The 27,960-nt window shown below is 48.9% G+C and overlaps 1 protein-coding gene across 4 annotated transcripts; it reads right to left on the bottom strand.

Annotated features, from left to right (window-relative positions):
• Pkm (pyruvate kinase M1/2) lies at window positions 1-22,478 on the bottom strand. 4 transcript variants are annotated; one of them, XM_059268016.1, is made up of 12 exons: window positions 22,346-22,478; window positions 16,787-16,903; window positions 14,288-14,454; window positions 13,682-13,773; window positions 10,436-10,567; window positions 9,666-9,852; window positions 8,362-8,632; window positions 7,553-7,703; window positions 7,218-7,370; window positions 4,121-4,287; window positions 1,599-1,780; window positions 1-660 (listed from the first exon to the last, which is right to left on the bottom strand). In XM_059268016.1, the coding sequence occupies exons 1-12, from the start codon at window positions 22,393-22,395 to the stop codon at window positions 554-556; spliced, it is 1,776 nt and encodes a 591-aa protein (XP_059123999.1). In that variant the 5' UTR covers window positions 22,396-22,478; the 3' UTR covers window positions 1-553. The 4 variants fall into 4 exon arrangements, with proteins under 4 accessions (XP_059123999.1, XP_059124000.1, XP_059124001.1 ...); XM_059268017.1 differs by lacking the exon at window positions 4,121-4,287 and adding an exon at window positions 3,560-3,726; XM_059268018.1 differs by lacking the exon at window positions 16,787-16,903 and having other exon boundaries at window positions 22,346-22,457.
• Window positions 22,479-27,960: the final 5,482 nt, after the last annotated feature.

The raw sequence follows: 27,960 nt of genomic DNA, 5'->3' as shown, positions 1-27,960 counted from the left end.
TGCTTCAGCTGCTGTTTATTGACATTCAGGTGGGCACTATAGCAACAGGCCTGGAGATGCTGCGGTAGAATGGAAGGTGCAGAGCGGAGTGTGTGTGTCTGCAGTAACAGCTGAGGAGTGCACAAGGAGGAGAGGGGAGGCCAAGGCTGTTGGGAAAGCAAGTCAGGGCCAGGGCCAAAGGCTATCTACACAGGAACCTGGGCCCCGTACCCTAAGCCCCTACTCTTGCGGTCTCCCGACTCCAGGCCAGAGCTGGGAATTCTCTGGGCAACTTTCTACAGGAGCAAAGCACACAGAGATGTCGCTGCCCTTTTGTGGTAAGGCCAGAGGGTTTCCAGTTCTGCATTCCTCCTTCACCCCTGGCTTGGGTAGGGCCACATGATAGACAGCTGGGCTTTAGTCCACGGTTCAGAGAGGCATTAATTTTCTCGGGTGTCCCAGCCCACCAGCGCCACACTATGGCCCAGAGTGAGCACTACAAGCGTTGCTGGCCTAATGGATGGGATGGGGGAGGGGATGGGAAAGGGTCAGGAAGAGGGGCTCCAGAGGGCCATCAAGGCACAGGCACTACACGCATGGTGTTGGTGAAACCGGAGCCAGGGCGCCACCCGGTCAGCACAATGACCACATCTCCCTTTTTGAAGAAGCCTCGGGCCTTGCCTGAAAGAGCAGAAAGGTTGGTGAGCAGAGGTAATTGCCCCAAAGTCCCACCCAGTCCTAAATAAACAACCATTACTCTCCCCTACCACAAGGTGGCGCTTTCCTCCTAGCCCAGACACAAGCCAGGCAAGTACATTCCAAAGAGTACCTATAATCCCAATGTTGGTAGGGGACCAGGCTGCCCAACCAATTCTTCCTACCACAAGGTACAAGCCTCCTAGCCTAAAAAAGGGCTGAGCTCAGACTGCAGGGACCTTTGGAGATCAGTTTACTCCAGTGTGGTCAGCCTTGCCCAAGGTCAGAGCCAGGTGGCTTCTCTTGCCCCTGGATATCCAACCTTTTACAGGAATAAAGGCCACATCAGCAGTACGTAGTAATGTGTGTGCCCTACACACAGTACAGTAGTAGCTCAGCCAGTCTTAAGAGAACCTCAGTAATGAGTAGAGACAATTAATTTTGCCTCAGGCCCTAATCTGGGAGGGTAAGGACAGAGGGGCTCAGCTCTTCAGAGGACAGTTTCGGGACCCCTAGAAAAGCCACTGCTCAGCACTCCATTGCTGTGAGATGGTCTGTATGTCAAGTGTGTTGCTGATTGGTCAATAAATAAATCACTGATTGGCCAGTGGCCAGGCAGGAAGTATAGGCGGGACAAGGAGGAGAATAAAGCTGGGAAGTGGAAGGCTGAGTCAGAGACACTGCCAGCCGCCACGAGCCACGTGGCAAGGTTTAGATTTATGGAAATGGATTAATTTAAGCTGTAAGAACAGTTAGCAAGAAGCCTGCCACGGCCATACAGTTTGTAAGCAATATAAGTCTCTGTGTTTACTTGGTTGGGTCTGAGCGGCTGTGGGACTGGCAGGTGAGAGAGATTTGTCCTGACTGTGGGCCAGGCAGGAAAACTCTAGCTACACCCCATCTTCTTGCTTCCAGCTACATACCAACATTCATGGCCAAATTCACGCGGAGGTCTACATCCTCAGCCCAGGCATCCAGTACCGCATCCTTACACAGCACAGGGAAGATGCCTCGGTACAGATGGGCCTGGCGGGCTGTCTGGGGATTGCGAGTCACAGCGATGATGGGAGCACGTGGGCGGTACCTGGCCACCTGGTGAGCACTCCTGAGATGGGGAGGGAACAGGTTGGACAGACCGAGCATTAAACACATGTCACAAGACCCAGGAGACGGGAAGCACCTTCAGTACAGCTCACTCTCTAATATCAACTCTGAGCCACAGGCCTTGCCCAGGGAGAGCTTACTCTGTTCCAAGGACAGCCAGCCCCTCCATCCTGTCTCCTGCCCTTCCTAAACTGACAGTATGGGCAGTCCCACAGGACTGTGGCTAGAATCCCTCCCATATCGTGAACCCTTCCATGTAGCAAGGCAGCAACCTCACCAGCACCCACAGCTGCCAGCAACACTCACAAATCAAGCAGCACATGCCCAGTTCTGGACTTCTGGTCTCTGCAAACAGTAGCAGCAGCAGAGTGACCAGTCCCTGGGAGCCAACAGTATTAAGACTGCAGCACTATGGCAGTCTCAGCAACTGAACTCCAGAGGCCCAAATATACTTGGTTTAAAAAAAAAAAAAAATCTGGGTGGTAACCAGGCACGGTATAGGAATGCTTGGCCCATCTAGATCTTTCTAGGGACCCCTCCTTAAACAACCTATGACAAATGATAGTGTCCATTTCTAGCAGATGTGTTTCAGGCTTGCTGAATTAACTGAACAAGCTCTGAAGACACACAAGATGTATTGGGGGGGCCAGACAAAGCACAGCAGAAAATACTCATCTTCCTGCTGGCCTGCACCCACAGGCTTTGAAGGAGGTAGTTGCTGGAATCAGGAACTCCTCAGTGAAGCTCCAGAGGTCTAGTGCTAATAGCCAAGGTGCAGGGCTGAGGTACAAGATTAGCATAGATCTTTTATCCTGGAGCTCCTGAGAACCCACCTGCTGCTACTCAGTCCATGTGCACAGCCTTAGCCCAGGTTAGACTCTGCCTCATGAGCAGTGGGATTACAGGCATGGGATATCACACCTGGGTATTTTCCACTATTGTGGAGTGTGTGGTGCACACAGGTGCGTGCCTCTGTGTGCCCATGTGCACAGCCAGCAGCTGACATTGGGCATCTTCCTCTACCACTCTCCACCGTTTCCTTTTTCACTTACGTGGAACGGGATTTTGCCCATACGTGCATCGGTGCACCACGTACATGTAATACCTGTGGGGTTTACAGGAGGGCACGGATTCCTCTGGGACTAGAGGTAGACAGTCGTGAGCTGCCATGTAGATGCTGGGCCTCTGGAAGAGCAGCCAGTGCCCTCAAAGGCCAAGCCACCTCTCATCTCATTTTTGGAGACAGGATCTCTCACTTGGCTCGCTGGGAAGCCCCCAGCACCCTGCTGTCTGCATTCACCTTACCACAGGTGCTAGATCCAAATTCAGGTCTTCATGTTTGTGCAACAAATACTCACTGAGACGTTATCTCCAAACCCTCCAAGTGGGATTTTAAAATGCTCATTATTAGTGTTTGTATCTGCCGGCACGTATGTGAGATCAGGAGTCAGTTTGCTCCTCCTCCATGGTTTCTGGGAACCAAACCAGGTCAGGCTTGCATAGCAAGCAATTTTACCAACTAAGCCATCTCACCAGGCCTCCAAACGGGACTTTTAAAGGCCACATGGTAACTAAACTAAAGTTAAACTGGTATTTGCTTCCAATTCATTGTGAGGCGGGCTGTGAACTTATATTGGGGCCAAACGGGTTTGGGATACCTGTGAGTGCTGCCTGGAGTCCTTTGGTGGCAGCCAAACTTGGCCCAAAGCCACTCTTGGGATCCCCAAGGAGGGGTGCCAATTGAGCAGGGCATCCCCAGGGAGCCCCTGCCGCCTCCTACCTGCCAGACTTGGTGAGCACGATTATAGCCCCACTGCAGCACTTGAAAGAGGCCTCCACGGCACCCACGGCGGCAGCTTCTGTGGGGTCGTTGGTAATAGGTGCCAGACGGCGGAGTTCCTCGAATAACTGCAAGTGGTAGATGGCGGCCTCTGCCTCTCGGGCAATCTAGGGGAGCAACATCCGTCCAGAGGGACGAAGGGAAGGAGGGACAGGGCTTTGTCAGAGCTTTGTCACAAACGGAAGCGGGGGGAGGAGTCACAGACAACTGGGAAGGAAAATGTCCCTGGGCACAAAAATGCCAGGAGGAGCCGTCACTGCAAGTTCTGAACTGAGCACGACACAAACTCCCCAGGAACCATCCTGCACCGGTGCCTGTGACTTCCACTGTGCCCATGAGGGGATCCTTTGGTTCTGCCCTATCATGACCTCCTTGGCTGCCTTCCTGAAGGAGAGAGGCTGTGCCCAAGCTCAGGCACAAGGCTGGCTTAGCTGCCTTTTCCTGAAGCGGCTGGTGTGAGAAGTGGTTATCCTATAGCAATACCTGCCCTCAGGGCCCTACCTGCCAGACTCCGTCAGAACTATCAAAGCTGCCGCTAAACACTTAAAAGAAGCCTCCACGCTGCCCATGGCCATGGCCTCCATGAGGTCTGTGGAGTGACTGGAGGCTCGCACAAGTTCTTCAAACAGCAGGCGGTGGAACATGGCGGCCTCAGCCTCCCGAGCTATCTGTAAGGGTTAGGGTAGGAGGGATCAGGAAGAGGGACGAAGGAGGGAAACACAGGAGACAACACATGGAAAGACAGAGGGAGTTAATCAGAGAGGAAGGTAGTTACATCTGTCCTTTGGGCAGACACAGAGGCAGGGTGGTCAAAGCCCTGTGCTGATTTCCACTGCTTACTTTTGAAAAGTCTTTCATTCTTGAAAGACTTCATTTACCCACCTTAGGATCGTCTCCTTTCTTTTTTTAACCCTCCCCTAACCCCACTGGAGTTTTTAAGATCAGATCTTACTCCGTGGCCCTTACTGGCTTTAAACTTGCCACGGCTGGAGTCGAAATCATTCTTTGCCCAGCTCAGCCTTCCAGGGCTGGGATAATGGGCATGCACCATCAATGTGGGTTAGAAGTTTGGTTTTTCTTTCGATTGAAGCTAAGAAAGGGACAAAGTGGTATTAGGCCCTAGGACCTTGACATGGAAAGATGCCAAGGTGGAGGCCACATCACTTCCATCTGACCACACTGCCTCCTGATACTGCTTACAGGAAGGAATAGGCCCTTTCCTCTTCACATGGCTGCCTGACTACAGCAGGGCTTCCAGCCTAGTTTACACAGACACCGGAGGGTTTGCCCAGTGTTTACAGTGGAAACATTGGGGCAGCTCTGGAAGCTGGGGTCAAGGGTCAAAAGAGCCAAAGCTGCACAGTGTACCAGTTCTAAACATAACAGTGGAAACTCTGGCTCACTTAAGAGCAGTACACTGAACAGCCATGTGAAGAGACCCATGCCTGTGAAAGCATGCGGGCATGTCCCTCAAGACACTGATTAAAACTTACTAATTAAAACCTTGCAAGATAGCAAGTGTGTTACATTACAGACTACCTGTTCAGGTAAGACCAGGCATTAGAAAGGAAATGTTAAGTTTCAGAGAATTAAAACCATCAGCATCTTAGTATGGGAGGGATGAGAAAGAACCAGCAAATCATCTCATTGATTTGATATAAGCAGATTCACAAGCGGAAAGCACTCTTTTGGTTAAGAATGGAATGCATGCAGCACAAAGGACAGCCGTAGCTGGGATGCCTAGCTCTTAATTACAAGTCAGGAACTGCATCAGTTAGACACAGGCAGAAACAGCAGACAGGTAAGGGGAGAAGCTGTTCAGTGTTAACCGATGGCAGAGGGAGAGGCTTGCACCCCATGAAGGGGCAGCCACAGTCTAACCCAGACTCTGTGACTCATCTTCTGAGCAGCACCATGCAATCCCAGCCTCGAGGAGTCTGTTCATAGGAAAGCCCAGGGAGGGCGTGGAAGAAAGAACATGGACATCAGAACTAACCCCGACTCTAGTGGAGACCTGTCCACACCTGCTGCTCCAGCATGGTGCAGCAAATGGACAGCAAACCTGGGCTGGAACCCACATTTTACCACACCATGTGATTCTCATTTACAAATTGAGGCCATGAAGATTACATCAACGTGTTCAGAGGCTTATCTAACATTTAATGACGGCAATAAATGTTTAATGCCAAGGCTATAATTAATATCTCATCCAACCCATCTTAGGGCAAGGTCCTGAGATCACATAACTCACCCACAGCTATACATACTAGAATACCTGGTCAATGCCAACCTTAACTTGTCCTGACCACTCTGTGGGCAGATCACACAACTAAGCAGGTAGCTAGGAAAGGGGTATGTGGTGTAAAACCAGGAAGGCAGCGACTGGAGGTGATCAAAGGCACATGGTTTCCTGGGAGGACAAGACCTTCCTGCTATGGGCAGCTATGTGACGCCACGTTAACAGTCGTAACAGTAACTGCATCACACAAGCAGTGATGGTGTCCAAGCTATATACAGCCTGTCTAGGACAGGGCTGGTCTGTCAGTTCCAACATAGGCACAGATAATAAACCACGGAAAAGGTCACAGAGCCAAGAATTCAGGTCACCCTGGAATCTGCACAAACTCAATAATCAGACACATGTGCAGGGAAGAAAGGCAAGATGGCTAATTCAGCGGGCTGTTCTTTCTTTTTTCAGTTGTCTTAAATCTGGGGGCTGGTGGGAAACTAAGGTCACAAAAAGGACAGGGGTCCTTTGCTGGGTGAAAATGGAACAGAAAAGCTCAAAAGTTACTTCACAGTACTCTTTCATCAGGCAAAAGTAAGCAGCCCGATAACTGCCTCTTCAGAAGTTCCAGGGAAGAACATAGGGCCAAGGACCTGGGTCTCCACCCCTGAGAAGCAGTCAGCAGAAGGAGGTGATTCAGTTCAAACTCTTAGCTATCTTCCTGCCTCATCTTCTGAATGCCAGACTTCACCGTATCTGACCAAAGTATTAAAAGAACATACTCCAGAGAAAAGTCTTCACACTTCCTCCAAATTCCTAGTCCAGAGCCTGTGGAGTTCAGCACCCTTCCCTCCATGCCCAGCTCTATTTATAGCCCTGCTTTGGGTCTGGCACAGAGGGGAGGCAGTCCCAGGACACAGGCACCATGCAAGGCCAGCTCAGAACAGCTCAGTGCGGGTACAGCCTACAGTGGAGAAGCATCTGTCCAAGGGACTAGCAGGGATCAAGTTGGAAACCAAACCAAGAGACCAGCTGGGAACTCTTGGCTTCTTGAGCAGAGGTACCAGGCCCTTTGAACCATCCAGGAGAAGGTCCAAGGCACCCTTTGATTGCATCCTAGGGCTTAAATCTCTTGCCAGATGTGGCCTATGTAATGAAAGCGGCATCCTCCAGAGCAGGAGAAAGGGGTGGTTTGTGGGGTAGAGGCAATGAATGTATAACAGGAAAAACGCACACACAAAAAAACAAGCACTCCACACACACCAACCTCACTCTTGTTGCTGTGCCATGGAGGAAGGCAAGAGACCATGGGAGAGGATGCAGAAGCCTCTGCGGGAGAGCTTGCTTCTACCGCAGGCAGTCTGGACTTACCAGGTGCTGCATGCGAACAGCCTCCAGAGGGTAGTCCCCTTTGGCTGTCTCTCCTGACAGCATGATGCAGTCCGCTCCATCGAGGACTGCATTGGCCACATCACTGCCCTCAGCACGTGTGGGGCGGGGTTTCTTGATCATGCTCTCCAGCATCTGTGAAGGGACAGACAAGAGCATCTGGTGAGATAAGGTGACACTCTGGGCCATGTTCAGTGATAAGTAATTGCCAAGATGACTCCCTGGATAGTGTATAGGTGCACATGTCTGGAGAACAGGGACCAGGGGACAAGGCCCAGGTCTCCTAAGCACAGCACACGGAAGGAAGCAGCACGTGCCTGTGTGGCGCAGATGACAGGCTTCCCTGCTCGGTTGCATCGGCCAATCATCATCTTCTGAGCCAGGAAGACCTTCTCTGCAGGAATCTCAATGCCGAGGTCACCACGAGCCACCATGATCCCATCACTGGCCTCCAAAATCTCATCAAACCTGACGCAGAAGAGCAAGATAATAAAGAAACAGGAAGCAGAAAACACAAAGGGAGGACAGACGCTTTCCTGAGGTCTCTGACTTGGAATGTCCCACGAGGGCCACACCCTCGGACACTCAGAAGCCAGCGGGCACCCAGGCAACCTTGACCAGGAGACTAGGCTAACCATCTTGCCCGCTGGGCTTCTTCAACACCACTAAGAATACTTCATTGAGCAGAAGAAAGGTGGTGAGGGGGATGAGGTTTAGTCACGTGGACTCTCTTCTCTTCTGCCTGGGTCTTACACCCTTGTATAGTTCTTCTCTACCTCCCATAGGTCCACCAGCCCCTATGGCTTATCAAGACAGTCAAATTAGTCACCCTATTTTGCCTCATCCTTATGAATACCAACTTAACTAAAGCATCATGTGCTTTCTTTCCTATGGGAAGCTAAAAGACCACTCTTCATCAGTCATTATGTGTTCTAAATAAAGACCACAAAGCTACAAGCTTCAGCATGGAGACCAGGCCCTGAGTTTCCAGATGCGTCCCAAAACGCAGGCCAAATATCAGGCTCCTAAGATGATCTGACTCTGACAGGCTATGTTCTGGTGGGCAGGTATCCAGAACACCCCCCGACACAGAGGACTGGGCTATGCCAAGGGCTGCAGGACTCACCTGCGGACGCCTTCATGGTTCTCGATCTTGCTGATAATCTTGATGTTCTTGCCCTTCTCTCCCAGGACCTTCCTAACTTCATGCACATCGGCTGCCTTGCGGATGAAAGATGCAAACACCATGTCTACATCCTGCTCCACTCCAAACTTCAGGTCCTGGATGTCCTTCTCTGACACAGCGGGGAGGTCCACAGCAGCTCCCGGGAGGTTCACCCCCTTCTTGCTGCCCAGGGAGCCGCCGTTCTCCACCTCTGTCACCAGGAAGTCAGCACCTGTGTAAAAGGTAGGTGTGGAGGATCAGTGATGAGGGTCTGTCTCATCGCACAGGAGGCCAGCAGCAGGGTCCCCTGCCCTTTCTGAGTTCTGTGAATTACATGCTACTTCACACCGAGGACACCAGAGCCACAATCAAGCAAGACTCCAACACTTCAGGCAAGGCAATTGGACTCATTAAGTCAGTTTCCTCACCACGCACAGAAATTTGAGTTTTGGGTGTGGTAGCACAAGTTTTTGTTTGTTTTTTTTTCTTTTTTTCATTTTCATTTTTTTTTAAGTTTTTGAGACAAGGTTTCTCTGTGCAGTTTTGCCGCCTGTCCTGGATCTTTCTCTGTACACCAGGCTGGCCTCGAACTCACCACCTGGCTCTGTCTCCCGAGTGCTGGGATTGAAGGAGTGCGCTACCACTGCCTGGCTGTGGTAGCACAGGTTTTTTTACTGCAGCACTCAAGAGGTAGATGCAGATAGACCTCTGAGTTCAAGACTAACATAGTCTATACAATGAATTGCAAGCCATCCAGGGCTACAAAGCGAGATCTTGTCCCCAAATAAATAGCCAGACATGGTGAATCAGGAGTTCAAGGCCAGCCTCAGTTACATAAATAAAGCCCACCCTAGGCTGCAGGAAACCTCTTAAAACCAAATGCAACAACGAATACATAAACCATTTAAATAAATTTCCACAAACTGTTTAGAATGGGTAAATTTTATCTAGCATTCAAAGGCACATAGGTGTATTATACATGCCATATTGAGAGAGAACCGTCCCCTCATCAACTCCCAAGTGCTATTACCAAATGTTCAAGGCACGCACCACCCACCTGGCCCTTTGTGGGCGTTTTGGTTTTTTGAGGCAGTGTTTCAAACAGAACAGGGATGCAGACTAAGAATAACCTTAAACTTCTGATCCTCAGGGGACTGAACCTAGGCCTTCATACACACTAGGCAAATAAATACTTTACCAAAGGAGCTATGATACATTCAATCTCAGAGCTCTGGAGATGGGAACTGGTCACGGACCATGCATACCTTTCTCCTTCACCAGCAGTGAAATGAGTCCGTCGTCCACGTAGATCTTGCTGCCCACCTCCACCACCTTACAGATGTTCTTGTAGTCCAGCCACAGGGTGTTCTCATCACACTTGTCCATGTAGGCGTTGTCCAGGGTGATCTTCAGGGTGGCTCCCTTCTTCAGCTCCACTTCTGCAGTGCCGCTCTGCAGATTTAAGACAGCATGCAGTGTGTGCGCTGCAGGGCCAGCCCCCTTGACAGGGATGTGCAAAGCCTGGCCCAAAGTACCAAGACACCTTCCTCCTGGGAATAAAGTCTTAGTCTGTCTTTGGAAATGGGGAGAAAAAACCCTGTTCACCAGTGAGACTTTAGGCTTTAAAAAAAAACCATAGTAAAAAAGTGACCCCCACACACACATAGTATTTCCTAGCTATGCAGATGAAAACAGCAACAAATAAAATATTCTCATTTGGGGGCTGGAGAGATGATGCAGTGGTGAAGAGCACTTATTGTCCATGTAAAAACCTAGGTTCAATTCTCATCACCCTTATGGTGTCTCACAGTCATCTCTAACTCCAGCTCCAGGGGATATATATTTTTGGCCTGCAGTATACTGTATGCATGTGGTGCACAGCCATACAGAACACCCATATCCATACCAAAAGGCCCTATCATTTGTAGGCCTAAACTCTAAAATACTTACCTAAAGACAGACAGAAACTAGAGAAGATGACCAGGAGGGAGGCCTGCCTGCTCTCAGAGCACTCCTAGCTTCCTGAGATACTTACGCCTTTGATGAGCCCAGTACGGATCTCAGGTCCCTTTGTGTCCAGAGCCACGGCAACAGGCCGGTAGAGAATAGGGTCAGAAGCAAAGCTCTCTGTGGCCGCACGCACATTCTTGATGGTTTCTGCATGGTACTGGAGAAAGGAGGAAGATTGATTGACAGGTGCCCCCACCACACCTGACTCCAGTTCCTTTCCTTACCTGGGAGCCAAAGTTGATCACTTATGGAAGAAAAGTGTCTGAGTTCTAATCCTCACTCCTATCCCCTCATCTTACCAATTTCCATTCTTCTCTCTAAACGACAGTGTCCCCCATTTACCACAGAATCATCTCCAGTAGCAAATCTTAGAACATTCTAGAACTCTACCACTAAAATCCATTAAAGGCAGGATCATGAACCCGCCCTACAAGTAAAGTAGCTATGTGTCCCCTCAGTTGCTCTAGTGTGCCTAGGACTCAAAGAAGGCTAACAAGCAGGGTAGGTAAAGGACCCAGGATTTGTGTCTGAAGTCTGCCTGGCAGTCTGTGTCAGTCTGTTTTCACAATCGATCCCAACTTCAATTCAAACTCAAAGTTGTTGACCTAGGTAGGTCAACAATGGCCCAAGCTAAACAGCTCATTGCTCAGTCACACAGACATTTCCTTTCCCAATCACTTTCTCAGATCTGATTAGAAAGGGAAGTGGGACAGGTGACGAGTGGCCCATCTGATAGAACTGTCCTTTGCTACAATATATAGTCCTCCCAAAGGCCTTTTCCTCTCTCAATCGTGGACTCAGAGCCAAGACAGCTGAAGAAGTTGTAGATAGTGCAGATCCATGTGACATCATTGATAACGGGCCATTGAATTCATCACGTTATTCATTGTCCTTTGACCACTGTGTGCCGGAAGGACACTCGCAAGCCTGTTTGTTATCTACAGGAGACAGGAGGGTTGGAACCAGTCCTTTATCTTCAAGGACCAAAGATGCCTGAAAGCTGCCGTGGTTTGTTTTAGAGAGGTCCTTACAATAGTCTTAGATTTTGCCGTTAATTTCCACGGAAGAACTATTGTTGTATAATTTCTACTTTATTAGACTTAAAATCTCTCCCCCTGGCCTAACAAATTTTTTAAGTATGAGTGAGATTAAACCCAGGGATTTGCTCTTGCTGAGTTACACACCTCAGCCCATTCACAAGTGTTCTACACAAATAGGTATTTTGAGGTTATGTATATAAAACCGCATTATAATCTTAATAATCAGAACCCTGGGTGGTCCATCACTAAAATTCTCTGTATGGCTAGCCCTCGGTACACTTCTGGGAGGTGGATCGTGTCCTCCACCATCACAGCTATGGTTCTGCTGGCTCATTACCAAATGGTGCAGACTGGTATCCACCAGCGCCATCCTGGCAGAGGCGCTAAATTTAGGCCATTTAAAAGTCAGCGTGGCGGTCCAGCACTGCCTGTTCAGCAAGAAGTGACACATTCTGCCCACGTGAACAGCATGAGGTGCAATCAGGAGACTGCCAGAGCTGTCAAAGGAGCAGATGCAGCAGCAGATGTTCCTGTCCAAGGGAGGGGGTACAGGTCTAGCATCTCCAGGAGTACTTAAAACACCAAGACCAGCAAAAAAATGCACCCCAGCTAGCTCCTCATCGAAGGAGCACATGAAATAAGAGACCCGACACTCGGCCAAACTGTTTGCATTACATGACATCACAGAACGCCTTCAGATCAGCTCCCCAAACCTTCTGGAGTTTTCCTCATCTCAGTCTAAAACCTAAAAATAAACTCACAAGGGCAATAAATAAATAAATAAAGCCCAAGCCTGATCTAGGAATAAGATTCAAAGTACAGATAATCTCCAAATGCCTCTTACAGTTTAAAAACTCAAGCTGGAGCTGACCCCTTCCCAGCTGGTCTGGATGATCTCACTGGCCACTGCCATCTTAGAGCTGCATGGTATTATTTTACTGGATTCAAGAGCCAATGAAAAGCCTAAAGGTCATGTCCCCAAATTTATTTTTGACTGTCCTGCAAAGAGTCCACAGAGACTCTACTTGCAAGGACCACAGCAAGTGGATCTAATTCTAATTCTGCCTCTGAGTTAGGCTCACCCTCGTGTTTACTCCTGGTTGCTCCTGCCGAGAGCAGCAGAGCTTGGAAAGCAACCACCTTGCTTTTCGGTTTGCAGTAGGATCTTACTATGTTCCTGAAATTAGCCTCCAACTCGCCATGTATCCCAACCTGGCTTTGAACTCACAATTCTGCTTCAAATTCTGTACCATCACACCAAGCAAGGATGTGCCATATACTGCTTGGGTGCCCACTGGACTATCCTAGGCCCCATGACATTTGGGGGCTAGCCTCCATCAGGCTATTTATGGAATATGGGTTCAGGGATCTATGGTGAAGAGTCTCATGTTCTGGGAAGGAGGGGTTCAATTCTTGGACTGCTCCTCCATGTCTATTTTTAGTTCAAACAACTTTCCAAAGGTCAGAGGGCAAACAGAGCACAGGGTAATACTTTTACTCTGAACCAAGAAGCAGGAGAGGACTGTCTCCTCCTCCATCAATGCCAGTAGGAAATCCAGTCAAGTTTGACAAAGTATTCAAAAGGTAGCTCTTTAGAGGCCCATCAGCCCAACTGCTAGAAAGGGTTGTTCTCAACTTGAGCACTGGCACAAAGGGGCTTTTCTAACAGCTGCCATCTGCTTCCTGCATGTGTTCATGTTCAGTGAGAACATCTAATGAACAGCCCCAGCTGAAATGCATTCCCACCTCACTCTTACGAAGGGCACCGATGCTGGGAAGACCATGCAGACGGGGATATGACCTGTTGTAGTCTGTGCATTAGACTCGACTCAAATGGAAACCCCTCTGGACCTCCCTAACCATCTCGGAACTGAACTAAGTCAGAATCAATCTTCTGTATGACCTTTTGGTCACCAGACCCACAGGAGCCACTGTTGAAACCCTGAGGCATGGGTGCCAAGCGCAGAGCCAAGACACATGATGGCCTAGAGGGGTTTCCAGCTAAACCCTTCCTGTCTTCTGTGTGAAGGTTCAGGGTGGAGACGGCCCTGGTCCTTGACAAAGCAGACCTTGTTTGTCTAGGCCAATGAAGGTGGCAGGAAGGGAAGAAGGAATCTGGGATGGGCTAGGACAATGTCCCATTCACTGAGAAACCCAGACTCACACCTGCCAGGATTATCATCGTTAATGAATATGACCCCTCCTGTCCCAGCAGTCTAGCTGAGGCCCACCTCGTGAGATCCATGAGAGAAATTGAGCCGAGCCACATTCATCCCAGACTTGATCATCTCCTTCAGCAACTCCACAGATCGGGAAGCAGGACCTATTAATAATACACATTTAAAGTCACAGGAAAAAAACCATGATACTCAGGAAAATGTGTGAAATCTCTTCAACATCAAAACTCTTCATCCTTTAATTGCTTTTCAATCATTAACTCCAGAAATCAACAGAAAGAATTGTACTAGTCAAAGTTCTCAATTTTTATGAGGGGGAAACACTGCCATTTTCTCAAAGTCTTCAGGGCCCCACATAATCAGGAAGATAGAGGGAAGATTTAGGCAGTTTTCTTTGCCTTCAAGATGTCCAACTACTGGATGTGGGTGACGCAGACCATATGGAAAAGATCTTAGGTCTCTGAAATACTCCTACAAAGAATCGCTAAGGAAGACCTCCTGAACATCATCTACTGTAGAAAACTAAGTGTAACTCTTTGTGGCCACTCCCTATAAACGTATAAAGGGCCTCAGTCAGAACCTAGGTTAGCTTTTCAACTGTTACGCTCTTCAGGAGATAATCAGTTACAAAGCCTCCATTTAGGGCAGGGCCACACTCACCAATGGTACAAATGATGCCAGTGTTGCGGGCCGTAATGGGTGCGGAGTCAATGTCCAAGCGGCACATGTGTTCCAGGAAGGTGTCAGCCATGGCTGCATGGAGCTGCTGGGTCTGAATGAAGGCAGTCCCCGCTTCGCTGTGTGGTTTCGGCATGGCTGCTGGGGTCCTGGGTCCCAGAGAGTTGAAGAGTGCAATTAGACTAGACAGTGCTTAATGAGCCACTTGGCAGGGGCAGCTGACTCCTGCTTACACATTAACTCGATGATTGCTCTGTGCACAGTTTACACGGGAGGCCTGGCACGTGCTGGTTCTGTGGGTGCTCCTCAAATTGGGCAAAGGGCTCATTGTGATTGTGAGCAAACAGCAGAGACCTTGATGAACAAAAGCAACTTCCCATCCAACTCATATAGTCCCAAGGACAGAGCAGGCAGGATTCTAGTGTGAGCTACTGTTTACTTTGATAACTTTCTCACCCACCCTAGAAAGAACATCACTTTAGACACATGAAGAAACTTCCTCAAAAGTTGTAATAAGAAACACCCCCAAACAAGTTGTAAGGAACATCTCTTCTGCACACAAACACCCGGCGCCTCTTTTAGTGTCTTGGGAAGTCTACCATGAGGAGGTGTCAAATCTCCAAGTATGTGCTTTGGAAGAACCATACGGCCTCTTTACCACGTTCATTCAAACCCAAAATGGCCCCGCTGACCAGGGAGATAAACGTCAAGTCCTTTTCAGCTCCAGAGCTCTAGGTTTTCACTGACTTCATCGTCCAAGTTTATTTTTTAGCTTCTATTAGCCATGAGAATTAAGATCTGACAGGCAACAAAAATGTAGCTTTTCTGGTTAGGAAGTAAAATCCCAGAATTCTTTAGCAAAAACCACCAGCAACATCTACAAGACTAGACACAAGAGCTCTGGAACAGCTCCAAAGTCATTACGACCTCACTAAGGAGTCATCACTAACCTCGGAAACACAACTGCACACAGTTGCTGGTCCCTGATGGCCTGGAATCCACTCCGTAACCTAGGCTGACCTTGAACTCAGTTCACTATCCTTGATCTTCCCAAGTGCTGACCTTAGACCTGGCTTCCCCAGCCACATTTCCGACCATCTGGATTCCCTATCCATGTCTGATAGGTAGCACACTCTCAGTAGTGTGAACATCTGTTCCAGGTAATTAACCACCCAGGTCACAATCCTAACAGCTGCCCTGACCTTTGCTTTAACTTTATGACTGACTGACAATTAAATGCTCACTGAGCTGGTTAGAGACAGAACTCTGGAGAAGCTCTGGGCTGCATCGACAGACGTTGAGAGGCTTGAATAAAGCTGGCCGTCCTTCTCCTGAGTTCTCAGACCACACTCTAAAACTCCAGAGCCTAAAGTCTTCAGCCTGAGTTCTATAACAAGCCGCTCTTTGCCATTGCTCTGCCCTGCCAGTCAAGGACCCTCACTCGACGAATGTATTTTTTGGGCGCCTGAAGAATATTCATCTAAAACTCTGCTACCTGAGACCTGGCAATAGCCAGAGACCTCTGCAACCTACAAGTGATCCAAAGAAAATGGAGGCCTATAAGTCTTCAACCACAGAAATTGAAAACTTCTCAGGGGACAAGTTCTCGTTGTATGTAGCCCAGGCTGGTCTTGAACTCACGGCAGTCCTCATGTTCCAGCCTCCTGGGTGCTGGGCTTACAGGGGTGCACCACTATATTCACTGTAAGAATTGAAAACTTTTTAAGGAGGGGTGAGCTATTGTTGGTGGCCAACACTGTTCATCCCTAACTCCCCAAGACAGTCAACCTCTCCTCGAGGTCTACTTGGGTTTTACCCCAAGCACCTTGAAGTGTTTGTTAAATGCGCTCAGTCTCATTAAGGCCTCTCTGCCAAGATCAGTTCTCCCTCTTCCCCTTGCCCAGATCTTAGGAAGTCCTCACACAGGATGTCCCCAGGCAGTCAGCTTCTTTGTCTACCCATCGTTGAAACAAACATGGCTGACAAACTCCCACAGCTCCTCAGCCATGCTGAGGGACCAGTATGGATAGTACATTGTGGGGAGACCCTCCCCTACTTTTTTCCCTCAGGGTACTCTTGAGTTGAAAGAGGTGAGAAATATTCAGATAGAAATATAGAGGGGAGAGACAAGAAACACAGGATAGCCTGGGGGGAGGGGGAAGCTGGATCAAAACCCACCAGCCCCTTCTATCTCTTCTAAGGGGCTATTTATAGAAATGCCAAGTGGTAGAGCAAAGACCTCCCCCCAGCACAGCCAAGTGCAGACCCTTCCAAACACCTGGTAACCACGCTTGTGGTCAATCCACCCCCTTATGCAGCCCTGCTGTGTAAAGTAAGCTCAGATCTCACTTAAAGTCAGCATGAATAGAACAGACTCTGAACCCACTTTACTGAAAAGTCACCAGGTGGTTCTTCTCTCCATCTGAGACATTGTATCTCCTTGCAAACTCCTGCCTGAGGCCACTGATGATCAGGTCATACCTTTGGTTTTCTGGGCATGGGCTTCCGGTGACATATTGCTCTTTTTTTGACTCAGGATGACTCCTCGGCCCCACTTGGAGAGACCGCTCAGAGCTGAGTATAGTCTGCTCTGGAGAGCTGTACAAGGATTAAGGTAAAAGCTGAGTGTAACTGAAGGTCTTTGTGGGAGTTACCTTAATAACCAGGTAGAAGTTGCTCTTAGAGATTCAGCTACGTTAAACACACACGGGAGAAGACATGATTAATGAAACTCTGGAGGTAAATGTGACCCCCTACTGGCTCCCCTGTGGTACTTTATCGCCTAACACCCAAAAATGGCTATTTAGTTTTAGGGGGTGCATGGTGGGCACTGTGCTGAGATCAGAAGACAAGTCTGCTTTCTCCTCCTCCTACCAGTGAGGTCCTGGGAACAGAAGTAGGGTCATGGGAAACAAGTTCCTTCATCCACTGAGCTATCTCCTCCTACCTCAACTTCCCAAGTGTTAAGAGTACAGGAGTGGGGGGCTGGAGAGGTGGCTCAGTGGTTAAGAGCACTGACTGCTTTTCCAGAGGTCCTGAGTTCAATCCCAGCAACCACATGGTGGCTCACAACCATCTGTAATGAGATCTGGTGCCCTCTTTCTTCTGGCCTGCAGATATACATGCAGACAGAACACTGTATACATAATAATAAAAAATAAATCCTTAAAAAAAAAAAGGGGGGGTTGGGGATTTAGCTCAGTGGTAGAGCGCTTGCAAGGCCCTGGGTTTGGGCCTCAGCTCTGGGGAAAAAAAAAAAGTACAGGAGTGAGTCACTATGACTGACACCCCCTGAAGTGTCTTTAAACCTGTAATTTACTATCATTCCTACTGATTTGAGATTACAGGTGTGCACCACCATATTCTCCAGTTTATATAAAAAACCTGGTTCCCTCCACCTCAAGATAAAAGGAAAAAAAGGCTTAAGAGGACAAATGTCAAAATTATCATCTTGTTGCCTGGGCGGTAGTATTCATGAAAACTCTCCTTCCCTGCTCCCTTTCTGAGACAGGGTCTCACTAAGTATCCCTGACTCGCTGCAGGTGCTATATAGACAAGACTGACTCCAGCTCAGAAATCCGCCTGCTTCTGCCTTTCTGATGCTGGGATTAAAGGTATGTGTCACCGTACCCAGCATCATAGCCTTTACTAATAAAATTATTGATGTGAAATGCTTTAAGAGAAACTAAGTGTAAATAAATCTGAGGTGAAGCTCTACACATCAGCCCTACGCCCTTCAGGATTACTCTGCTAAAATGGAGTGAAAGCTGTGGGTCCTCTATGCCCTCAGTCACAAGTGTGCCTCTCAGGGCAGGTTCACTGACCTGGGAAGGGCACCTTGATCCACTGACCCCCAAAGCCAAAAGAAAAAAGTACCTAATATAATCCATGGAAAACTTTCATGACCCAAACCTGTCAGCACCATGCCAGAGTTCAGCAGTTTTCTTTCCCTGTTTAGACTGCTCTCAGACTTGACAGTACAACCTTTGTTATACTGACAACCATGTTCTGATAGACAAGGGCTGCTGCCTTCAGGGCCCGGAAATGCAACTTAGCAGGTAAAATTTCAAAAACTTCATTGTCCTCCAAATACACAACCCATTAACCCATCTAGAATTAACTTGAAGTTTGCAGACTGGAGTATCTTGCCATCAGATACAAAGTGACAAATGGAAATATGTAACAATCAATAGTTTGATACAATTAAATAGACTCCAACAAACTTCCAAGTGTTTCAAGTTCCTTGCCAATCTAGAGCCCAGCTCACTGGCTGTTTCTCTTCCCAGCCTCTGACCTGGGGTCCCCCCTCCCCACCCCCAACCAGGGCTCCTCTGCCTATCCCACAGCCCCCATGGAGCCCCACAACTCAAACCAACTACCTATCTATAGTATCTATACGGTACCCTTTCTGAGGTCTTCTCTGGCCCAAGAAAGCAGCCCCAGCCTTGGTTTCTTAGGGCATGGTGGACCTCTGTGAAGGGCTTGCCCTACTGGCTAGCTACTTGCATAGTAGTGCCTGCCAGGACATATGGCCCCACCCACGCCAGCATCCTCCTCAGGAGGCACCCACATGCACAGCCAACCTCCAGTCAGCAGCAGAAGCCTGGCATGTCCAATGACAGCAGCCAACACCGTGCTCAGGGGCAGGGGCCTTACTCTTGAGCCTGAGCCCCCGCAGCAGTATCTTCCTCAGAGCCATTGCCCCTCTGTGAGAAAGGAGACACCAGCCCAGGCTTCAGTGTGGGCTGCAGGCTGAGGCATGCACAGGCCCAGCTCAGCTCAGCTCGGCTCGGCTCGGCGCTGCCCTTTACCATCTCAGGCAGTTCCTGGCCCTTCACATGTTTCCCTCATGTCAGGCACAAAGGTCATAAAAACAAATAACAAAAAAAATGCCCAATGCAACCCTAGAGCTGGCATTCCTGTCGGGTCATGCTGAAAAGTTCCATGCCTCAGTCTACCTATTAGATCTTCATGTAGGTCCAAATCATTGTGGCCAATAAACATTCCTGGTGGACGGAGACAGGGTTTCTCTGTGTAACCTTAGATATCCTAGAACTTGCTCTATGGACCAGCCTGGCCGAGAACACTGAGCTCTGCCTGCCTCTGCCTCCCAGTTAAAGGCATGTACCATCACTGCCTGGCTTATTTATTTTTTAAGACATGGTCTTACTATATAACCCTGGCTACTCTAAAACTCAAGAGATCCATCTGCCTCTGCCCCTTGAATGCTGGAATTAAAGGCATTTGCTACCATACCCAGTGGGAGGTCTATCTTTTAAGCCCAGCAAATTCTCTATCAGAAAGGTCTGGTGTTACCAGGCTATTCAGAACATGAGTCTACCTTTTGGAGTTAAAATTCCTGTGGTTTAAAAAAAAAATAGGAGAAACAAGCAAAAACCAGCTGTCATTTATTTAATCTTACCCTTCACAGTCCTACTTTAAACTCTTGTGGAATTATGGGGGGCCTCCCCTCCCCCCAGAAAGACCATTCTACTTTAGGACAGAAAAGAAATTCTCCAGTCCTCAGTACCAAGGTCTCCTGGCCTCTATCTCAGCTTTGCTGAGCAGAGAACCAGTTTGAGCCAGAAGGAGGTGATTTGGGAGAAGTTTCTGTTCTGCTGGCACACGGTGCCTCTTAGCAGGTTTAAGCGGCCAGTGTTTCTTTCTGGGAATGATGCCCACACTCTGGACCCTGGCTTAGGAGCCTAGGGAACCAGGTGTAAGCAGAATGCACAACGGTCTCCACAACTGGAGCACAGGCTCGGCATTTAAAGGAGTGCCCTGAACCAGTCTGCGGGGGGATTAAAGTGGGGAGGCAGCTGCCCCAGAGCACTGACCTACTTACTGTGCGTGCCTGCCTACAGTGACCTTTATAGGATTACAACTACTGCCTTTCTTCCCAAGGGGGAGTGGAGCCCCAAACCCCATTATTTCTACCACCCAGAACTCAGCATCAATGCTGACCTGTATTTTTAGACTTCCCCAAAATAAAATTATTCTGATTTTATTCAATCCATAAATAACCCCTGACTCCTCTTAACTCTCCCACATTCCTTTGTCCCCACCCCCTACCCTGGATTTTGGACACCCAATCCTGTTGTTGGCTTTGTTTGATACAGGGTCTCATGTACCTCGGACTGGCCTTGAATTCATTGAGCAGCTGAGGATGACTATTAACTTCAGATTCTCCTGCCTCTACCTCTTGAATGTTGGGATTACAGGCATCTGCTACTATGTTAACAGTGCTGTTACCAGAGCCTTCTTTTTTTTTTTTTTTTTGCTTTTTGAGACAGTGTCTCTACAGAATCTGGAGTTGTCCTCAAACTCAAGATCTGCCTGCCTCTGCCTCCTGAGTGCTAAGACTAAAAGCGTGCACCACCCCACCCAGTTCTTCCCTACTTCTTAATCAGAAGTTTGGACTCCTCCAAAATGAGCATGTCATAGGGTAAAATCTTTTACATTCATGACTGGAAACACCAGCAGTTTAAAAACAAAATATGACCGGTGGGTTAATAAAAAATGTTTGGAAGGAATGCGGCTTCCTCTAGACTTAGCTTTGGGAAAGAGACTCAGAGCTCCCTCCTCAGACCTCAGTGGGGAAGCAGGGGGCGTCTCAGAGGCCACTGGAGGTATTGCAGTTCAGTTGTCCCTCCTACGTGCAGACAGGCACAAACTAGGCAGGGGTGTGGCCTCACTGCACAGCTTGGTGGCTCTAAGACCACCCCCAGCCCTGGGCTGAGCTGTTACTCCAGGCCTTAAGAGCCAGCAGGGGTTTGCAGGTCCCTACCCACGTGGGCTCACCTCTCCTATCTGAATACTCCACATCCAGTCTAAAAATTCCAAGATCCAAGAAAGTATCAAGGCAGGAAGAATGGACATCACAGTCTGTGGTTTATTCCTATCTGTACCAGAGTGAAGTTTACAAGGATGATTCAGTCCTTAAGTACTCTTACCAGAAAAGCAGTAATTTTACAGCCATCAACTCATTCTTGCAGTTTACCAGTTAACTTGGCTGTGGGTATTTGGGATGATTCAGAAACTGAAAGTCAAGTGAGTCATTTTCCCTCCCTCAAATCTCCACCTTAGTTCTTGGCCAACTCATCTTGACTTCCTGCAGAAGAGCTACAGCAAGACACTAAAACCCAAGTAAAGTGAGTTTAATGCAAGAGACATTTTTTTCTACCTTCCTGTCCACGGCTGTTTCCTCATTTCTTCTACTCAATATTAAGAAATCAACAGTTTTAAGAAATAAGATGTCCTTTCCTGTGACCAACACCTTCATGTCACAACACAGATGGCATATCCAACCCCCATGAGATCTGAGTTGTTTGGAGTCGGCTATGAAATGTGCCAAGTCACTCACTGGGGATATGGTTTTCTTGAGACGTTTCACTATGTAGCCTAGGCAAGCCTAAACTATATACAGCACAGGCTGGCCTGAACTCATAGCCACCTGCCTGAGTTTGTCTCCAGACTGCTAGGAATAAAGGAGTCTTGGGCCATTACAACTGGCTAGAACACGGCTCTTAATAATAACTCTTTGTAAAACAAATTTCCCTATGAATTAGATAACAATTTTCAATATAATGTTTAAAATGAAAATAGCTGTGTACTAAAAAAAAAGTAAGTGATTAGCATCCATACAATTTGGCTTAGGGAGGAACTCAGAAATGAGTTCACAGAAATTGCCATTCTGGATACAGGTTGTTCCATAAGCAGCTGCTGTACCTATCAGTTAAGAATGAAGGTATACAGAGTAGGACCAGCCACTCCATACTTACGCTCTTAGGGTAGCACAACGGGCCTAGTCACCTGCATTTTGCTACCCCCCCTCCCAACACACACACACACACACACACCGGAGACAAGGTTTCACAGCCTGGCCTTGCCTTTCCAGCGCTGGGATTAAAGTTATATTCACCACCACACTCAGCCTGGATGAGACATTGTTTAACTTAGGGAAATGCACACCAGTTCAGCATTTGACTCACTAAATAGGAGACCTTACTACATCTGGGAGAACCAGGTTTCCCTACTCACCCAAGGATGAGAATCCTCTCAAATGCCGCTAAGTTGAAAGGCTGAGTCATCTTGCCCACAGACCCGGTGGTGGTTTGGACTACACTTTCCCACAGAACAGCCTCACCGTCTTACCAATAGCATCCTCAGGCCACCAGAGTGTAAATTGTTTGCTAACAATGGTACCTTGAATCCTGACCCAAGGCCCTCCCTTCTGTACCCTAGAAAGTAGCCACACCCTGAGTATTGTGGCAACAGCCTCCAAACCTAACTTCCTACAAGCCAGCATGCAGTAAGGTCTCACATGAACAATAAGGGATGAGAATCGGAAGGCGTCGATTTGGGTACCTTCTTTGTTTCTACCCTTACAGACGAAGACAAAGGCTGCCCGCATTTCTCTCTTTAGATGGCAGGCTCCTTTCTCAGGAGAGTTGCAATGTAACTTACATAGTTACATTGTAAACACCGACGGATTCCAGAGAGAATTTGTTTCCAGGGGGATACCGGGTATTCAGAGCTTTCCTGCCTCCCCAAGCTTAACACTAATGTGTATAGGAATAGCAGGAAGACAAAGACTCAATTTCGCGGCCTTCAACGTAACTGTGTTTCATTCATTGACAAAAAGAGGGCCTATGCATGCCCTTCTGGGCATTTCACCCGAGACTACTCACTGCATTAGGTATGCCCCGTACTTACACGGAGACCAGTAACTTCAGCAGCCTGGAGCAAATGTCTACTCGGGACACAGGAGATCAGAGGCGGAACCACCTCCAAAAACCTGTTTCTATCCCCCGCTGCCTGCACGCAGGACTGGACCTTCATTATGAGGCTCACTTTTTCCTATCAATCTCCTGGGTTTTTAAGTAACCTTCAGACTAGGTGCTTTCCTGCTTCTTCAAACCCAGTGGCGGACCACCCTGTGTAGCCCCATCTTCCCCACAGCACTGATTTGACAAATTTTGCTTCCTTATTTAGACTGAGCTCTGTGGGCTATGGTCGTCGGGCTCCAGCTTCATTTGGAAACCGCTCCTGGTTGATCGCCCACTTCCCCCCGCCACCCCCCGTCCCCCGCCAGCACGTGGGAGCAGCGCGACCGGCTGGTCCAGGCACCCTGCGGTACGTGCAACCCCGCCACCGTGGGATGGAGCGCGCGAGCTCTTGCAGGCGCCCCGCAGGCCTCGCCGGCAACCAGAAGAATCTGCGGTGGCAGAAAATAGGAAGGAATAGCGGCCAACCCTTCTTGCCCCGCCACCGGGAAGACTGACGTTACATAACCCGTGGCTACATCTCCCGGGACCGCGACTGACTGCATCCTACCTACTCGCCCCGGACCACGAGGGCCGGCGGGGAGCCGCGCGGACGTGACCAGAATGCGGGGGGAGGGGGAAGCTGCGCGGAGGGGGAGGGGCGAGGATCCGGATGCTGAAAGGATGAAGCGGCGCGGACGTGACCAGAATGGAGGGGGAGGGGCGACCGGGAGCAGCGAGCACGGGCGCGGGAAGAGCACGCTGACCTGAATGGGGGATGAATGACGGGCCAGAAGGGGGGAGCAGCCCAGCAGCAGAGTTATTTCAAGGAGAGATTACAAGGCGGGCACCGAAAGAGGGAGGGCACAGAGCCAAGATGAAGGGCGCAAGAACTACTAGTGAATGCTGGAGGAGGATGAGCATCGGAGAAGAGTGGGAGGGAACAGGGTGGAGAGGATGGCAGGAGCAAGATAAGAGGGTGGAACCAGATTGAGAAGGAAGAGGGACCAGAACTAGCGCGTGGGGAAGAGGCTGGCTGGCCCCCCTGACTTTGGAAGCTCAGGACCTGGGCTCGAGTGCAGCTTCTCCCCCAACCCGGACTGGGATGCACGATGCCAGGAGCCTGGGTCCCGCGTGGGCAGGCAGGCCTGCGTTCCACAGACGCAGGCGTCGGCCCTGGGCACAGAGGGTGTAGGCTCTCCCCGCTCACCTCGGGCGTACTCCGGATGCTGCAACGATCGCAAAGTCGGACGTCTGGACGCTCAGGTCGCGTCGCTGCTGTGCGGGACTGCGCCTCCTGGGCCTCAAGGTTATCCCCGCTGCGGGCCGCCGCAATCCCTCCGCAGCCCCGCCCCTCGCCCAATCCCCGCCGCAGCCAGCCGCGCCCCGCCTCTCGCGTCTCGCCCGGCGTCCGCACCTTCTCAGAGAAGCGCGGTGGAGGCGGGACAGGCAGGTTGCCCTTTTGAGAACTACCCTCTGTGGCGGAAGGACACAGCAGTCCAAAATTGCGCTTCGGTTTTTCTGATGGCCAATGGGGAAGTGGCGAGGAGGCAGGGCCCGCCCTCGGAGTCACGGTCACCACTGCCCCCAGATCCCCAGGCGCCTCGGCCACCTGTTGCCTTAGGACTTGGGCTGCTGTATAGGGCTCCCTTTTTGGCCCTCTGCCCAGGTCGCCCCATCTGCCCTGGACTACCAGGGCGGTGCCCAGATTTATAGGTCCCCGAACATTCCTCCAGCCCCGCCCGGGGACTCTCCACCCTCCCGGTGCACGCCCCAGCGCACCCTCCGAGGTTGAGCGGAACGGGAAGCTGGGGTGATGTGAGCAGAGGATGGTCGGAGGTCTAGGCCAGAAAGTTCCAGCCTTAGAGGCCGGGTAGGGGGAACTTGGGAGCCTGTTCCTGGAGCGTGAGCGCGGCCTCATAACAAGAAAGGACAGGTTGGGGCCATCTTAATACTTTCGGTAAAGTCTCCAATCCTGCACTAAGCGCCTTGGAGCAGAAAACCAATCCAAGGTCATCAGTGCAGAACTGACCATCACGCAGCGAATATCTATGCAGGAGTCAGCACTGGTTTTCGATTCAGTCATGTATTTAAATCTGTAGGATAGGAGCCTTCCTTAATTTTTTTCCTACAAGGTATTTTCTAATTTCCCAATTCTAGTCTTAAATAGAGTACTTATCGGGCTTAATCTGTTAACACCGGTCCTCATTCAGCAAAGTTTTGAAAGCAGATACAATGTTGCCACATTCTAAATGTGAAGACTGTCTCTTAGGTTAGGTTTGGTTTTTTGTTTTTTCTTGGAAAAAGATGGGTGCGACCAACTCAAACAGACACCTTCTTTGTGACTGAATCACAGGCCTTCATTCCACTTCCTGTCAGTTTAGATTAGCGGAGGATGACAGCAGAAATGTAATTTGTAGTGAAATAATGTCTTTTAATTTCCTCTGTAAGCCTTTTATGGTCCCCTTAGTTTAGGAGAAGTAAATGCTTGGGTGTTAAGGTGGAAAGAGAACACCTGAAGTCACAGCTATGCGGAGAATTGAATTTCTTTCTGTCCAGAGAGGGGTAGGAAAAAAACTAAGAACCATATGTACACGGTACAGCTATCTACTCATGCTGAGGTCTACTGTGCATACTGCGACCCAAAGTTCTAAATCTAACTGGAAGTCAGGCATAGTGGCCGAGTCAGGAGAAACTGCTCAGTCCAGGCTCAGCCTGAGCTACACAGTGAGCTCTAGGCGATCCCAGGTGCGCTCTCTCTCTCTCTCTCTCTCTCTCTCTCTCTCTCTCTCTCTCTCTCTCTCTCTCCTCTCTCTCTCTGTCTCTCTCTGCTGTCTCTCTCTCTCTCTCTCTCTCTCTCTCTCTCTCTCTCTCTCACACACACACACACACACACACACACACACACACCACAAATCTAGAAAAAAAGCTATGTGTGCCCAAGTCTGTGATCTTGGCACTTAAGAGACAGGCAGGACTGGAGGCCAATCTGGGTATGGTTCCAAGATTAACATGAATATCCATTAAACTGGAGAATTGGTGGCAGCTAAGAATTGCCCTTCATCTGCAGGTTTCAGTGATGTGACAGTTACACAAATGGGGTTCATGGGAAGTGGCAGACTACAGCCTGTCTTGTTAGATGACAAAATGTGTCAGAGTGGCTTCCTAGAGGTTACTGTCTTGCTTTTGCTGAGAGGTCCACATGATATAGAAGAGTAAGGTTAGGTTGTATCTTATCTCTGTTCTAGTTTTAATCACTAGCCCTATGACTATACCTGTAATTTAACAAGTACAGTCCGTTAAAAGTAACTTGAGGACAATCCCTACTTCGCAGGGTGGAGTTTGATCAGTTAATTAAAGGTGGATGAGTCCAACAGTGTCCACCAGGCACCTTCCTTTGGTTACTGCCTAGCCTTAGAGGCTTTCTGGTGACTCGGGCAGAACAACTTTCTGAAGTCAGACTTGCCTTCTCTGAGCCATCCCTCTGAATCTGCATTCCTTTGATCTACAGCAACTCCAAGACTACAGGAAACCAGGTTGAAGGACATAGCCTCTTCATCCAGCCTAAAGTAAGCCTTTCCTTTGTGTTCACTGACTCGATCAGGATGGGAGAGTGAGTTTTGAGATTCACTGTACTGCAGATTTTTGGCCAAAAGACCACAGAATGTTTTAATGGCTTAAAAGTTCTTAAAATTCAATGGGCATTCTTGGGCAAGGGTAAGTTTAAAAAAAAAAAATCATACTCCAACCCAGGAACTGCAAAATAAACTTTGGCCCTGCTGAAATGGTGAGATTATAAGGTGTCCCATATTGACCTATTGGTCTCTGGAAATGGTAGTGTTATTTCTGAGGACAAGACAGACTACCAGAGCTGCCCACAAGGCTTGAACATCAGGTTTAAAGCAGAACTTAACACTTCAGCCCTACCTGCCCCTAAAACTATACCCGTTGGACTTATTTTTGAGATAGGATCTCACTCTATAGCTCACAATGATCTTGAATTCATAGATTATAAGTGTTTACCACCCTTCCCAGTAGCCTTTTTAACTATGCCTTCTTCAGACCTAAAATATTCTTCTATCACAATGGTAGAGCAAAGTTTCCCAGAGAGGAACCCTGGAAAGGAGAAAATGATGGATTTTTGGAGTTAGGGATAAAGAGAAAAAGAGTTGTCTCTGTGGGAAAGATGGCTTCATGTAGGGGAAAACATTTGAGCTTCACATGGAAAGTCATCTTAGGTATGAAGCACCTCTCCAAAATGTTCAGTATTCAGTAAATGAATGTAATTTCAGTAAATACTGAAAATACAAGTTTTCTGAGTGCAACTATGTCTGGTCTCTCCCAGCATCTTGCAAATGCTGCATCAGCAATGAAAAGCAGCCAGAGATAAGCATGGAGTCCTTACTTACTCTGTAAAGCACTATCTCAGCCAAGGCGGCCTTTGTCACCCGACATGACCTCCAATTTTTTTTTCTATCCCAGAACTGCCAGGACTGAGTGGTGTAATCTACCCACCCAACTATTTCCTGGAGGTCTTGTGCTCCCCTTTCTCCCTATGTTTGTAGCTCAAGCTCCCTAGTGTGCAAACCTGGACAAGTCCTTCTGGGCATATAGTCTGCCACTTTCCATCCCAAGGAGGACAGGAAGGGAAAGATCCTGACTCAACAGCTGTGTGATGAGACTGGGGATGGGGTGTCAAGATTTGGAAGACCAAGGGGGCATGATGGGCAAGATGGTATCCACCAGCAAAGTCATCCAAGTAGTGAATCCACATGGTCTATCAGTAAGGCTCCCATTCAGAAGAGACAATTCTAAACTCAGTGCCTCAGAAGCTGTGAGACTACAGAACTTCCTTCTCCCTTCTATAATTTCATATCATTCTAAAGTAAG

This window comes from Peromyscus eremicus, chromosome 7 (assembly GCF_949786415.1).
Source record: "Peromyscus eremicus chromosome 7, PerEre_H2_v1, whole genome shotgun sequence".
Taxonomy (NCBI): domain Eukaryota; kingdom Metazoa; phylum Chordata; class Mammalia; order Rodentia; family Cricetidae; genus Peromyscus; species Peromyscus eremicus.
This window is presented reverse-complemented; position numbering and strand designations above follow the sequence as displayed.

Coding starts and splice junctions, on each gene's coding strand:
- Pkm (XM_059268016.1), bottom strand. CDS start 22,395: ATGACTCAGCCTTTCAACTTAGCGGCATTTGAGAGGATTCTCATCCTT. Junction 14,455..16,786: donor CCATGCCCAGAAAACCAAAG/GTATGACCTGAT, acceptor TCTGGGACCCAG/GACCCCAGCAGCCATGCCGA. Junction 1,781..4,120: donor GTTCTGACGGAGTCTGGCAG/GTAGGGCCCTGA, acceptor TCCCCATCTCAG/GAGTGCTCACCAGGTGGCCA.